This window comes from Candoia aspera, chromosome 1 (assembly GCF_035149785.1).
Source record: "Candoia aspera isolate rCanAsp1 chromosome 1, rCanAsp1.hap2, whole genome shotgun sequence".
Lineage (NCBI taxonomy): Eukaryota > Metazoa > Chordata > Lepidosauria > Squamata > Boidae > Candoia > Candoia aspera.
The window spans coordinates 330,662,509-330,678,126 of record NC_086153.1 but is presented as its reverse complement, the minus strand read 5'-3'; the positions used below and the strand labels follow the sequence as shown (position 1 = coordinate 330,678,126).

Below are 15,618 nucleotides of genomic sequence, written 5' to 3'. Positions count from 1 at the left end.
GCCGTTCGGAAGAGTTTTCGAAGCATCTGCAGATAAAATTGCTCAGATCCATTCTGAGTTGGACTCTAAGTGTGCAGTGGAGTCTGGGGAGATGCCAAGGGAGCGTACTTGCCCTGTTATATGGGAACAGTTTGATCCTGTTGGGCCTGAGGAAGTGGACAGGATCCTCCAGACTGTTAATGCAACCACATGCCACCTTGACCCATGCCCTTCCTGGCTGGTAAAATCAGCCCAGGAGGTGACTTGTGGTTGGGTCCAGGCAATGGTTAATGCATCCTTGAGGGAGGGGGTATTTCTGGCTGCCTTTAAGGAGGTGTTGGTGCACCCCCTCCTCAAGAAGCCATCCCTGGACCCTACTATACTGGGCAATTTTTGCCCTGTCTCCCACCTTTCCTTTTTGGGAAAGGTGGTTGAGAAAGTGGTTGCGCTGCAGCTCCAGAGGATTCTGGATGAAACGAATTATCTGGACCCCTTTCAATCAGGTTTCAGGCCAGGATATGGGACAGAGACCGCATTGGTTGCACTTATGGATGATCTCTGGCGGGAGCGGGATGGAGGGAGTGCATCCATCCTGGCTCTCTTGGATCTCTCAGTGGCTTTCGATACCATCAACCATGGTATCCTTTTGGGATGGCTCAGGGGGTTGGGGGTGGGCAGTGTAGCTTTGTGCTGGTCCACCTCCTTCCTCCAGGGCCTTTCCCAATCGGTGGTGATAGGAGAGGAGAGATCCGCCCCTCAACCCCTCCGTTGCGGGGTGCCGCAGGGTTCGGTTCTCTCTCCTCTCTTATTCAACATCTACATGAAACCACTGGGTGAGATCATCTGTCACCATGGGATGAGGTATCATCAGTATGCTGATGACTCCCAGTTATATATCTCCATCCCAGGTGAAGTAAGTGATGCGGTCTCCACCCTCTCCAAGTGCCTGGGGGCTGTGGGGGTCTGGATGGGGAACAACAGGCTTCAGCTGAACCCTGGCAAGATGGAGTGGCTGTGAATTGATGGCCCCTGGGTTCCCAGGAAGTTGTCATCTTTGGTTCTGGATGGGGTGGCACTGCCCCATTTGGAACCAGTGCGGAACCTGGGGGTCCTCCTGGATTCGCGACTCCTGCCTGAAGAGCAGGTGGAAGTTGCAGCCAGGAGGGCCTTTGCACACCTTCAGGTGGTGCGCCAGCTCTGCCCATTCCTGGATCAAGAAGCCCTCTGAACAGTCACTCATACCCTTGTCATCTCCCACATAGACTATTGCAATGCACTGTACATTGGGCTACCCTTGAAGAGTATCCGGAAGCTTCAGCTGGTCCAGAATGCGGCGGCTCGGATAGTTATTGGTGCTGTAAAATCTTCCAGGTCTAATTCAAGGTGTTGGCTATCACCTTTAAAGCCCTACATGGCATGGGACCAGGCTACCTGAGGGACCGTCTATCCCCATGACATCGACCAGCCCCACCCGGTCAGGCAGGGAGGGCATGCTATGGACCCCATCAACAAAAGAATTACATCTGGCGGGGTCCAGGAGGCGGGCCTTCTCTGCAGCGGCGCCAACCCTTTGGAATATCATGCCCCTGGAGTTGAGACGGGTTTCCTCGCTCCCAGTCTTCCGGAAGAAACTGAAGACCGGGTTCTGCCACCTTGCATCGGATGGGGGGGAGGGGTAATAGCTCCACCTGGGGGTGGTTGGTGCCATAGCACCCCCTATTGATTGGGATTCCATCTCCTCTTGGATTTTATATTTATATTTATATTTTTATCTTATTTATGTTTTTAAAGTGTGATTGAAGTTTAGATGTTTTTATTATTGTTTTTATTGTAAACTGCCCAGAGTCCCCCATCAGGGGAGATGGGCGGTAATATAAATTTAATAAATAAATAAATAAACAATGAGCAAAACTTGGGAAGTATAGTGCGGCTTTTATTTCAAGAAGGGGAAGAGAATCAGATGTCTGCTCTTCAGCAGATCATTGAGAAAGAATGTGAGAAATAAAGTTTATTTGATAAGGAGACTAGGCTTGAATTATATAATATTTTTGCATGAATAAGAGTATACAGGTAGTCCTTGTTTAATGACAGTAATTGGGACTGGAATTTCCATCACTAAGCGATGTGGTTGTAAAGCGTGATGTCATGTGACTGTATCACTTAGCAACAGAAATTCCAGCAGTCCCTGTTGCTGTTGTTAAGCAAGGATCACGGGTCATTAAGCAAGGACCTCACATGGCTGCAGCCTGCAACTTCCTGCCAGCTTACAAAGCAAAGTCAATGGGGAAGCCAGCAGGAAATTGCAAGTTCTGGGCGGCTCACAAGCATGCTGGCAGCTGAGTACTGTGGAGTGTGGCCAGGTGGGGGATGGGTACTGCAGTGCCACATCCAGGCCAGGGACAGGGTGCTGTGGCGCGAGCATGGCTGGGCAGGTGGGCATGTGCCTCAGAGTACGAGATCCCTAGGATCTCTGTGGTGGGCTCCTCAGGAGAAAAAGCAGCAGAAGCAACTTACCGGAGCAACTTGGGACTACCTGCCAGCTTCCCCATTGACTTTGCTTGTGGGAAGCACTTTGAGGACTGGTCATAAGTACGACTAGTTCAGCGCCATCACAACTTCGAACAGTCTCTGAATGAGTGGTCGTTAACCCAGGATTACTGGTATGTTGAAAGTAAAGCATATATGAGAATACATGGACTGCTTAGCAAATGACTCAACACTGAGTAAGATTAGGATGTGTCCCCTTGATTGTGTAATGTACTTATTGATAACTGTTTAAAGAATGCTAATGAGTGATGTTAGAGCAATGTTGTTTGTGGATGTGAATATTCATGTACTTCTATATCATGCTGTGTTGTTCGCTAAGAACCTGAATGATTTGCAGTGAATGTTAGAGAGACTGTGTGATGCATCAAGGAATATGGATTTGAAAATTAATGTATCAAAGAACAGGGCAGTTGTTTTTTGACAGGGAATATGGAGTAAATGATTGTAAATTATACATAAATGGCAAAAAATTAAAGCATATATATATGAATCTGTGTATCTTGATTAAATGTTTATTAAATATGGGGAAATGGATGGAGAATTTATAAGGCATGCAAATGGTGGTAGATAGGTAAATGGGTACTATGTGGTTATGGTGAGGGTGTGGTCTGTGCTTTTTTATCAAAAAAAAGGAAAAATGGCTACATATATGTGTTCCAGCCTATTCTGTTATACAGAAGTGAAAGTTGGGTTTGTCAGAAGAAATATAAATAGAAGCTGAATGCAGTGGGAATGAGTTAGGGTTAAAAAGTGGTGCTAAAAACAAGAAGTAAAAGGTGAAGAATTAATGTATATTAACTGAATGTGGATTAAATACGAAAATGAGTGGCCATAGTGGAATAAATTCTTTGAGGGGGGTTGGTCATAGAGAGGGAATGAATGAGGATCAAATCACCAAATGAATATATGAAGGTAGAGTGAATAGGCTGCAAGGAAGAGTGAAATGGAGGAAATCACGGCTGAATGCAGTTGATGGGAACATGAAAAAGAACCATGAAACGTTTAAAGAACAAAGTGCGGCCTATGAAGCACTCTGGAGTCACTGCGTGCGAGTTGGGTGGCCCTATAAATTTATTAAGTAAGTAAGTATGTTAATAAAGTGAGGAAGATTTGCAAGGACAGAAAAGTATGGAGAGGTGCCGCAATGGCGTCAGTTGTAGCAAGGTTTCCCCTCCTTTTTCTCATCTCATGCCTTTAATTTCTTTGGCTTCTATTTCTTACTGCTTCTCTTTACTGTTTGTAACATTGCTTTACTAGGGTGGGTATGTATGGATGCAGGTGGGTATGTATGCCTGCAGGCCTAACAAAGCCTTTTTTCCTGAAAATATTATATGTAACTTTATCTGAACTTTGTTTGGAAACTGGTTCTTCATTTCTCAGGTGTCTCTTGCCTCTTCTTTCTAGTGTTCTTGAAAGGGAAGGAGAGACAGACAGAGAAATCATTTGTTTTTTGGGGTGGGCGGGTTATAAACAGGTCCTGGCAACAGATATGTCAAAACATATGAATCTTCTGGCTGATCTGAAGACAATGGTAGAAACCAAGAAAGTGACCAGCTTGGGGGTCCTGCTTTTGGATAACTACTCAGATCGCATCCAGGTGAGACACTGAGGAGTGGGTATAAAATGGAGAAGAGCACATTTCAAACAGAGGTATGAATTCAAAGCTCAATTCACAGTTAAACCAAGTTAGGTTTGAGTTCAAGATTTTGCTGTTAGTTATTAAAACCATGAACGTCAATGATATTTGCACTGGGGTCCTCTTGTTCAGCTGATTAACGTTATTAAGTTCAAAGACCGTTATTAAATAGTGTAAGGAAGATGTGAATCAACTTAAGAGATATTTTTTAAAACAGATTTGTCTGAGTTTGGGGCTAAGAAAAGCAATAGAAAAGAGGAGTGGCAGAGGAAGAAAGGAATGAGATGTATAAATAAACTTAACTATTAAATATTCTTAATACAATAGAAGGATTGAAGTACTGTGACATATTAGTTGTGAAGATAAGGCCTCCAATGACATTTCTTATTTGGTACATTGATTAGAGATCTAGTGTAAATGTGATCTAATTGTTCTCCCCCGCAGGTCCTGCAGAATATTGTGCACTGTGCAGACCTCAGCAACCCCACAAAGCCGCTAGAGCTCTATCGCCAGTGGACAGACCGAATCATGATAGAATTTTTCCACCAAGGAGATCGAGAGCGGGAGAAGGGCATGGAGATCAGCCCGATGTGTGACAAACACAATGCCTCCATCGAAAAGTCTCAGGTGGCTCTGCTAGTAAACTCCAGGCTTATAGGTGGCACGGGGATGAAAGCCCTTTAAATGTGGCTGGGGCCTTTGAAAATAAACCTGCTCAGACTTTTTATGCTAAAGTGAAATAAAATGCAAAGCCAAGCACAAATGAACGTAAAGGCTTTGGGGATCGGCATAGCCAATAATAATTGTAAAGACATCTTGGATGGAAGGGAGAGGGAGAAAAGTGAACGTGGGTATCCACAATCAGGGGCATTTTGAGCCAGGGAACTTTAGCCTGTGCACCTACGTTTTTTGCAAGTGCAGGATTGGGACTGGAGGGGGAATTAGATACAGACTTATAAAATGTAGGGCAGCAAAAAGTCTGCCGTGGCGTGTATGACATTCTCTGTTGTTTTTCTTCTGCCAGGTGGGATTCATTGATTATATTGCCCATCCGCTTTGGGAAACCTGGGCTGATTTAGTTCATCCTGATGCCCAGGAAATCCTGGATACTTTAGAAGACAACCGAGAATGGTATCAGAGCATGATTCCACATAGTCCTTCTCCCCCCCCAGATGCGTCAGGCTTGGAGAAAAGTGGAGGAGTCCCGGACAAATTCAAGTTCCAGCTTACTCTGGAGGAGGAGGATGGAGAAGAGTCAGATATTGAACAAGAGACTGAGAGCCCTCTGGAAGAGGACAATAGTGAATCCAAAACCTTGGGGACAACTGATGATTCAGAATCTGCAAATGAGCCATTGCCTTCTCCAACAGACAAATTGGGCAGCCCCCATAGAAATACCCTGATCAAACAAAAGGGAGCGCTGAACTTTGACAACCAAAGAACACTTCCACAGACCGATAGTGGTTCCATAGCCGATCCAGTTGAGTTAGCAAGGAGAGAGCGCCTGACTGATACACAGTCATGTCTTGACATGGAAGGAAATATCACCTTTTTGCCTCTTGGGACGTAGTGAGGGGAAGGCCCTGATGGTCATTACATTCTGGCAGGGCCAGAAGGGGACCACAAATAGCCCACCCCAAATGTCTTGCTGCCAGTAACCTACGATTTCACTCCCCATTGTAAGGGGGTGCTACTATTAACTTCTTCTTCCCCAAAGAAATCTGTAGCTTGAACCGCGTTATTTGCCCAGGTGGCAAAGTATCAGAGATCAGACTCTGCCTGTCATGTCTTCCTTCCAGTGTTGCTACTCAGCATCTGAGTTGTACCTGGCAAATGGAAAAATTCTTCCTGCTGGACTTGTCAACATCACTAATTTCTAGTTTGGTTTCAACTTGGAATTAGACTACATCTTGCTTTAAGAAAGCCCAGGGGGAAATACGGCTCTTAGTTCAGTGTAAGAACAAATGTTTTGCATGCAGACGGACACAGGTTCGGTCTCTGACATCTTTAGTCTTCTTATTTAAAGGTTTTTGGGTACCTGGGCTGGGAAAAAGTTTTTTTCTTTTTCTGACTGTGATCACGGAGAGTTTTTCCAAGTTAGAGCAGACAGTACTGGACTGGTTGGACAAATGGTCAGACTTTTGTAGTCCTACATTTTCCAAGCATGCAAATTACATTTGAGGAAAGGTTCTGTACGATCCTTAGTAGATGTTAAAAATCAGAATAATATAGTGGGCTCGATGGACCAATGATTTGACTCGGCAAAAAGGGAATCTTAAAATGACATGCTTCTGCAGAAAGGGGAATTGTGCAGATAAAGAGTATTATGTTTGCTTTTCTCAAGTGTAACAAAACCAGCATCCTGGGAAGTTTCGAAGTATTCAGCCTAGGAGACAGTCTCTGTAAATGACAAATAGCTCTGATGGGATGGGATGCTGTCGAGATACGAAATTCATCCTGTTGGATGCATTTGGCTACCAGATTCCTGATACTCAGACAAGAAGGCCTTCCAACAGACTGCATGTTGCCTCATTCTGGTAGCTGCATTGAAAATAGCCTCCTTTACGTTGATCTCCTAGATACCTTTTCTCCCACATGAAAATATTTATAGTAAGTGATAACCACATTTCTCCAATATTCAGAAGCCCTGTTTGAAACAGAAATACAGATTTTGTTTTACTTCTCCAGTAAGGGGGAAAAAAACTCTTGTTTTAAATTATGTTTATTTTGTGACATGTATTTCTTCACAGCAGCAGGTGGGAAAAATTGAATTATTCATTGTTTTTAGAAAGGGAAGAAAGTAAGTTTGATGCAGAAATGAGCAGTTAATGTTTTTTAAATATTTAATTAATCTTCCCAGCAAACTCTTAATATAAAATTGGCTATTGGCAGAACTGCTCTACAAGGTTAATTGGAAGTTTTGATCATTTTCAAATTACTGGGGGGAAAAACCTGAACATGATAATTTGGCTCTTCTGACATTGTAATCACTTTGTCTTTTGCCTGTGAAATCAATGCCCCTCTGCTGGGCTTCTTTGCCCCTTTCTCCTAAAAGGAATGGGAGAAGCGATCCCAAGTGGTATGTGCATATTAGACTACGCATAAAAGTTTTCTGTGGTATATACACTATTTATTTTGGCTTTTTTGATCATTACCATTTTCTTCCTCAAAAGGCCCATTTTTTTTAAAAAAAAGGCATTTTAATTTTGTTTTCTAAATACAAAAATACAGTTGTTCTGTTTTAGCAAGCTAGTTTTCTGATATCAAGAGAGAAGAAATTTATGTGGATCAGGCTTCTGCTGTGAAAACTTCCATATTTTACACTTTTCCCTTCTGTTTTCAGTATTCAAAGAAATTATTATTTTGTTCTGTCTGGGTTATCTGGATCTCCTTGTATCTTACTATTCATAAAGGAGGCTTGTTACAAACAGAATTTGCTGCTGAACAATGGCATTTCTCATGGCAGTGATTTCAATCAAGATCTATTCGGTCCCGCTTAGTCTATATCCCTATGCTTTAAAGGGTCTATCCTATCCCAGAGGAGACTTGTAACCAGATAGTACTCTAGCCATTGATTTTTTTTTTCCCTAGAAGACTTAATCTGCTGACTTGAAGTGATGCATCTTGTGCTTTTACTGCTTTGGGTAAATAAGGCAGTTCTACAGAGTTCGTTGAAACTCGGGAATCGTTAGCCAATGCAAGTAGCAGAGATGAACAGAAGATTGAGATTTAAAGGTTGGTTTGTAAAGTTTTGGCAAGGCCAGCTTATGATCTGAGGAACTTAAATGGCTGATAGAATATAAGGCTAGGGTTGTACCTCCATCTATTTACATATTAAAAATCCAGGGAGAGTGCAGAGGAGGATTCTATGCACCAAAATGAAATAGTGTCTCATCATTACCTTTCCATATACCTCTTATGAGAGGGGGGTTATGCATTACTACTGGGAAGGCTACCACTTTTAATTTATTTTTGGTAAGTATTTTTTGTTCTCTTTTTTAAAAAAGAACTTTTGTAGCTTTATGCTTAATAATATTTTGATGTGTAATAACCTCACAAATGGTTGGTTCAGGCAAATTTTATTGATAGCAATTGGTTTAACTGTGATTTGCACTCAAAAATGCTGCATTATGTGTGTGCAAATGTATATTTATGTATATGTTGGATGTTTGTTTGTATACACACACACACACACATTTCACAATGCACTTTGAGTTTGCTGAGCTGCCACTGGGGCCTGGCCCTGCAGATTGAGGTACTATTTCTTTGTGAAATAAGTCATAACCATAGAGAACGTATTGGCATTTTTATCTGATTGTCTGGGTTTCCTTGCAACATTAAGTATTTTCTGGCAACACCTTTTTCCTTACAATGTATTTCAGTGTTAAAATGATGCTTTTTGGCTTTTTAAATTGTGCTATAACTCTCCAGAACTTGAAAATGAATCCCAGTCCCAACAAGATCACAGTAACACAGCATCTGGTAGTAGGAATGATGACTACAGGAGAGAAGAGATACTGCCAACAAGCAGGGTCTGACTGGATACAGGAGTTTGGACTGTGGAAATTGGGGATGGAAATGTAAAGGGAATTAATCCAAAACAGAAAGGTAAATAGGGGAGAAATTAGAGCAAAGAGAAAGGGAGAGAGAATATATGGTGATGCTTGATTAGATTTTAGGCATAAAAAGCAGCAAGGTAAGACGAGAAGTGTCAAGTCATGAACCCAGCTGATTTGGGAAAATTAGGATCAACTATTACAACTGCAAAGGACTTAATATCCTCCTCATCCCAAACAACACTTTCTAATAATAAGGACATTATTTTGAAAGGGCAGAGGATCAACTGGGATAGCATGTGACATTTTCATGGTGATCATTGCAGAAATGAGTGGAGCTCTGGAAAAACAATAATGACTGCTTATTTCCCACAAGCCAGGTCCTTTTTTTCCTCCCAGCAAATCCATCACTGACAAGCCTAACTCCCAAATAATGTAAATATTTAATCCCGAAGCATAAAGCCTTTTTCTCATCTATGCTTGCTTGTCTCTCGTATGTCCCTCAGTACTCTTGATTTATGCATACACATTGTATATGCACATCTGCCTAGTTTCACAAAATACCCTTGCCTTCTTGGGGACTTATTATGACAGTGATCCACCAACTACATTTCCCTCCAGCTTGTTCCTTTCACAGATGACATGGTGGAATTATAAGGGAGCATTGTATAATCCAATGGCCAAGCAAGACTCAAATCAAAACTGGGAGATATTGGAAATAAGATTTAGCAAAGCTCACGGTACACAAACACACCATGGGGTTAGATGGGGATCATACATATGCCTTTATTTAGACCCACGGACATATTCCAAACTGTACAAAACATGACTGTCTGCTGTATTTTTCCTTAAGTGGATATTACGTAGGTGAAGGAAAAGGGAAAAAAGTGAAAGGTCAATATAGGGAGAGTCACACCAATGGATTCACAAGTCACTTTAGTGATGATTCAGTTTGGAACGCACTTGAGATTGCAGGTCGAGGTGGATCTCATCCTTATCTCCGGCACTTTGCCAACATTGCAGTCCGTCTGCCCCACAACTAGCCTGGGAGCTACCCAAGCAAGTATGTTTGACGTGTTCCCATTCTTTCTTTTTTTAAAGTTATAGCAAACCGTCTCAAAAATTCACTTTAGTCAGCATTCAGAAGTTTAAAAGTGGTGTTACGTTGCCACCTAACGGTCACACAACAGCCAGACACATCACTCCAAAGATTTCTTAGTCTTCTGTTGTAAATACTGTAAGTCTACAAGTAAACTTGTACTCAACAGCAGTTGACTTTCTATACTATTAGGAGATGCTGTCCACTTCCTATATGGGCCTCTCTCTCTGGCCCAGCCATCCCAGTGTGGCTAGGGCTACTTTGGTTTTCTCATAGATAGCGACTTACCAGGCAGATGAGCTAAACTCATTAAAGCTCAGAACATATTTACAGAATTTTGCAGAGAATGGCACTTTTAGCAACAAAATGAAAGTCCTAGCATAATAACACTTAAAAGTTTTCTAATGGTATATCCTCATAACACAACATAAACATGATAGAAAGGAAATGCTAATGCTGGTCTTCTGTACCTAGATGCTTAAAACATTTTTGTAAGGTAATTAATGGAAATGACCACAAAGATTGTCAGTTGCAGTATTTTGTTGGAGAAAGAACACTACAGGTACTTTATACAATATGGATGGGTCAGTTTTGGTTTTTCTTACTTTCCTGGCCATGATTTTTTTGGTCCAGTTTCAAAACAGCAGAAAAATCTGCTTGCATTTTCAGATACTTTTCTCATACTATATGCATTTTATACACACTTGTTAATGTGAGCATGTTAGTAAATATTTTTCTCCCTAATAAAATACATTTGTCTATGTTCTTTTCATTAACATGTGTTTTAATGTGCACTTTTTGTAATATATGCATATATCCATGAACTGTGTGGACCATAACAAATTGTGGCAAGTTCTTAGTGGTATGGGGATCCCAAGTCATCTTGTCTGCCTCCTGAAGAATCTGTATAACGACCAAGTAGCAACAGTAAGAACAGATCACGGAACAACAGACTGGTTTAAGATTGGGAAAGGAGTACGGCAGGGCTGTATCCTCTCACCCTACCTATTCAACTTGTATGCAGAACACATCATGCAACATGCTGGGCTTGAGGAATCCAAGGCTGGAGTTAAAATCGCTGGAGGAAACATTAACAATCTCAGATATGCAGATGATACCACTTTGATGGCTGAAAGCGAAGAGGAACTGAGGAGCCTTATGATGAAGGTGAAAGAAGGAAGTGCAAAAGCTGGCTTGCAGCTAAACCTCAAAAAAACCAAGATTATGGCAACCAGCTTGATGGATAACTGGCAAATAGAGGGAGAAAATGTAGAAGCAGTGAAAGACTTTGTATTTCTAGGTGCGAAGATTACTGCAGATGCTGACTGCAGTCAGGAAATCAGAAGACGCTTAATCCTTGGGAGAAGAGCAATGACAAATCTCGATAAAATAGTTAAGAGCAGAGACATCACACTGACAACAAAGGTCCGCATAGTTAAAGCAATGGTGTTCCCTGTAGTAACATATGGCTGCGGGAGCTGGACCATAAGGAAGGCTGAGAGAAGGAAGATCAATGCTTTTGAACTGTGGTGTTGGAGGAAAATTCTGAGAGTGCCTTGGACTGCAAGAAGATCAAACCAGTCCATCCTCCAGGAAATAAAGCCAGACTGCTCACTTGAGGGAATGATATTCAAGGCAAAACTGAAATACTTTGGCCACACAATGAGAAGACAGGGCACCCTGGAGAAGATGCTGATGCTAGGGAGAGTGGAGGGCAAAAGGAAGAGGGGCCGACCAAGGGCAAGGTGGATGGATGATATTCTAGAGGTGATGGACTCATCCCTGGGGGAGCTGGGGGTGTTGACAACGAACAGGAAGCTCTGGCGTGGGCTGGTCCATGAAGTCATGAAGAGTCGGAAGCGACTGAACGAATAAACAACAACATGCATATCTTTTGAGTTGTGAATTGCATCACCCATTCAGACCAAATAACCTAATATAATCTGCATATACATTCAATTGGTGTAAGTTTGTATAAAAGTTCGGACTAGATGAGTTTCTCCCAGTTCCTACTTTATAATGATAAATGCACACGTACTTACTGTATATAGTATATTATATTTCTACCCAACCATCTTCACATGTGCATCTCAAAAAGGGTTTTAGAAAAACTATTAAAATCAAATAATAACAAGTTTAAACATAAAACCTATCCATTAAAGTGTAAAAGAATTTAAAAGTGGGAACAATAAATATTAATTTTACTGACCTATGACTCAGAGTCTTTAGAATAGGCAACATATGAATGATTGTAAATACAGCAACATGAATAAATATAAGAGCTAAGTAAAGAGATAGGTCTTCAACACCTCAGAAATGTACTAGTAGGTGCCTCACACATTCAGGCTATAGAATATCCAAAACCAATCATCTAACCACAGAGAAACTGTGATGTTTTGATCACAATCACACAAGACAGAAAGATGTTCTTTCTGAATAAACTATTCTGGCTTTGCACAATATATTCAATCACAGGCTAAATGTGCTGAGTTTACACAACATTCTAAGCTATATACAGAAACACAAAAAATATAACAAAGGTTAAAGCTAACTAAAGGAATGCAGCTGCTAGCTTTTTAACTGTTTTAGCTAAGTGTGTTGCAAGAATACAGTCATAACACTGAACACAACTCCCACTGATGAATCATAGTAATCAGTCAGGTCTGTGGTGAATACCTGCAGGATCCATCAGATAGCCTAGTCCCAAACTGCATATGGCATCAGGTATCAGGAACAAAACCTTGAACTTGATTTGGTAGGTAGTTGACAGCTGGTGCAGTTGCTACAACTGGAGTGTATTAGGTACATGGCCAGGCCCCCATTCAGCAATCTAATCATTGCATTCTGTACTAACTGCAGCTTCAGGCCATGCACAGAGGAAACCCCACACAGAATGCATTCCTTTAATCTGATCTTATGCATGGACAACAGTACCTGGCCAGAAAAGGGCATAAAAATAGCATTTAATAAGAGGAGCTTCCAACCACAATGTTGACACTAGAAACTTCCCTGAAACTTGCACTGTTCTTTATAAGGCAGCACAAACTCATCGAGAACAAGTAAATTTATCAAATCTCATCTCTGGGAATCACCTAACCTCAGAGTCTTCATTGTGTCAGGTCAGTTTTTGACTCTTGGCAACTGCCTGGACTAGTCCCTGCAGTTTTCTTGGCAAGGTTTTTTGTAAGTGGTTTGCCATTACTTACTTCCTAGGGCTGAGAGAGAGTGACTGGCCCAGGGTCACCCAGCTGGCTTTGTGCCTGAGGTGGGACTAGAACTCTCAGTCTCCTGGATTCTAGCCTGATGCCTTAACCACTACACCAAACTGGCTTTCTTAATTTATACTTGGGCCTCGAATAATGATAATGTCTCATAAACACTTTTATGGTCACTATAACCCTGGTCCTAATGCTAAAGTTTGGTTTGGTTTGGTGTAGTTTTGTCTGGTGTAGTAGTTAAGGCATCAGGTTAGAAACCAGGAGACTGTGAGTCCTAGTCCCGTCTTAGGCACAAAACCAGCTGGGTGACCTTGGGCCAGTCACTTTCTCTCAGCACTGGGATGGGAGCAATGGCAAACCACTTCTGAAATCTTGCCAAGGAAACTGCAGGGACTTGCTCAGGCAATCACAGGAGTCAACACTGACTTGAAGGCACACACACACACTGCTAAAATGACAGTAAATAGAAAATACCCCATAATGTTATAGAGGTATTGTGATGTAACACTCTTTAATTTAAGTGTAATTTCACTTCTTTCTTCTTAGTGTTTTTCCCGCGCAATGGCAGGATCCGTTTGTCGGCATATCCGTCTCCATTTGGCTCAGTCCAATTAAATTAATGCGGTCCATCCGCATTAATTTAAGTGTAATTTCACTATTATTTCAATAGTAAGAAAAAGACAGAGATGGCACTGGGAAAACATAGGAAGATTATATTGGAGGGGTTTTCTTGACCCTTCTATAAAACACAAGTGAATAAGCCACAGTAGGGATGTCAGTTCTGGAGTGCAGAAATTTGGACGACCAGTAGATGAGAGCAAAGAGATACAGGAAACTGTAAAATCCTTGCTACCATCTAGTGGCTAATCTGGATACTGTAATGCAATCCACCTGTGGTAGCCTTAAATCTCAGTAATTCTATCACTGATATCCATTAGAGAATCATCAACACTGATTTTCAAAAGGATCTCCTGGTCATGTTTATCTTGTCTTAAAAGCCAAATATATATTAAATTTAAAAATGATATTATTATATTCTGGAACCTAGGCTGTCATTATTGATTGCAGTCCTTTGATAAAAAGTACTGACATATATTCAGCTTTCTAATGTAGCAAATATATGATCTGGTATCAGAGAACAGTCTAAGATGTTTTCCCTTCAGATTAAACATCATACCTTCCAAGGGGTAAAATGTAATAATAATAGTAGTAGTAGTAGTAGTAGTAGTAGTAATAATAATAATAGAAATGGCTAACTCCTACATTATGACCTCCCTCCCCTACAAACGGTCAGCCCGAGGTTAGCCCCAACCGTGTCTTACAGCTTTTGTTGTTTATTCGTTTAGTCACTTCCGACTCTTCGTGACTTCATGGACCAGCCCACGCCAGAGCTTCTTGTCGGTCGTCAACACCCCCAGCTCCCCCAGGGACGAGTCCGTCACCTCTAGAATATCATCCATCCACCTTGCCCTTGGTCAGCCCCTCTTCCTTTTGCCCTCCACTCTCCCTAGCATCAGCATCTTCTCCAGGGTGCCCTGTCTTCTCATTGTGTGGCCAAAGTATTTCAGTTTTGCCTTGAATATCATTCCCTCAAGTGAGCAGTCTGGCTTTATTTCCTGGAGGATGGACTGGTTTGATCTTCTTGCAGTCCAAGGCACTCTCAGAATTTTCCTCCAACACCACAGTTCAAAAGCATCGATCTTCCTTCTCTCAGCCTTCCTTATGGTCCAGCTCTCGCAGCCATATGTTACTACGGGGAACACCATTGCTTTAACTATGCGGACCTTTGTTGTCAGTGTGATGTCTCTGCTCTTAACTATTTTATCGAGATTTGTCATTGCTCTTCTCCCAAGGATTAAGCGTCTTCTGATTTCCTGACTGCAGTCAGCATCTGCAGTAATCTTCGCACCTAGAAATACAAAGTCTTTCACTGCTTCTACATTTTCTCCCTCTATTTGCCAGTTATCCATCAAGCTGGTTGCCATAATCTTGGTTTTTTTGAGGTTTAGCTGCAAGCCAGCTTTTGCACTTCCTTCTTTCACCTTCATCATAAGGCTCCTCAGTTCCTCTTCGCTTTCAGCCATCAAAGTGGTATCATCTGCATATCTGAGATTGTTAATGTTTCTTCCAGCGATTTTAACTCCAGCCTTGGATTCCTCAAGTCCAGCATGTTGCATGATGTGTTCTGCGTACAAGTTGAATAGGTAGGGTGAGAGGATACAGCCCTGCCGTACTCCTTTCCCAATCTTAAACCAGTCCGTTGTTCCGTGGTCTGTTCTTACTGTTGCTACTTGGTCGTTATACAGATTCTTCAGGAGGCAGACAAGATGACTTGGTATCCCCATACCAATAAGAACTTGCCACAATTTGTTATGGTCCACACAGTCAAAGGCTTTAGAATAGTAAATAAAACAGAAATAGATGTTTTCCTGAAACTCCCTGGCTTTTTCCATTATCCAGCAGATATTGGCAATTTGGTCCCTAGTTCCTCTGCCTTTTCTAAACCCAGCTTGTCCATCTGGCAATTCTCGCTCCATGAATTGCTGAAGTCTCCCTTGCAGGATCTTGAGCATTACCTTACTG

The 15,618-nt window shown here is 41.8% G+C and overlaps 1 protein-coding gene across 1 annotated transcript in view; it reads left to right on the top strand.

Moving 5' to 3' along the window:
* The window catches only part of PDE4C (phosphodiesterase 4C), a 51,928-nt gene extending 44,105 nt beyond the window's left edge, over nt 1-7,823 (top strand). Inside the window, exons 13-15 of the mRNA XM_063290684.1 lie at nt 4,001-4,123; nt 4,607-4,789; nt 5,187-7,823. Of these exons, the coding sequence (XP_063146754.1) occupies nt 4,001-4,123; nt 4,607-4,789; nt 5,187-5,732 (852 nt within the window). The 3' untranslated portion in view covers nt 5,733-7,823. The remainder of the gene's footprint in view (nt 1-4,000; nt 4,124-4,606; nt 4,790-5,186) is intronic.
* The last annotated feature ends 7,795 nt before the right edge of the window (nt 7,824-15,618 follow it).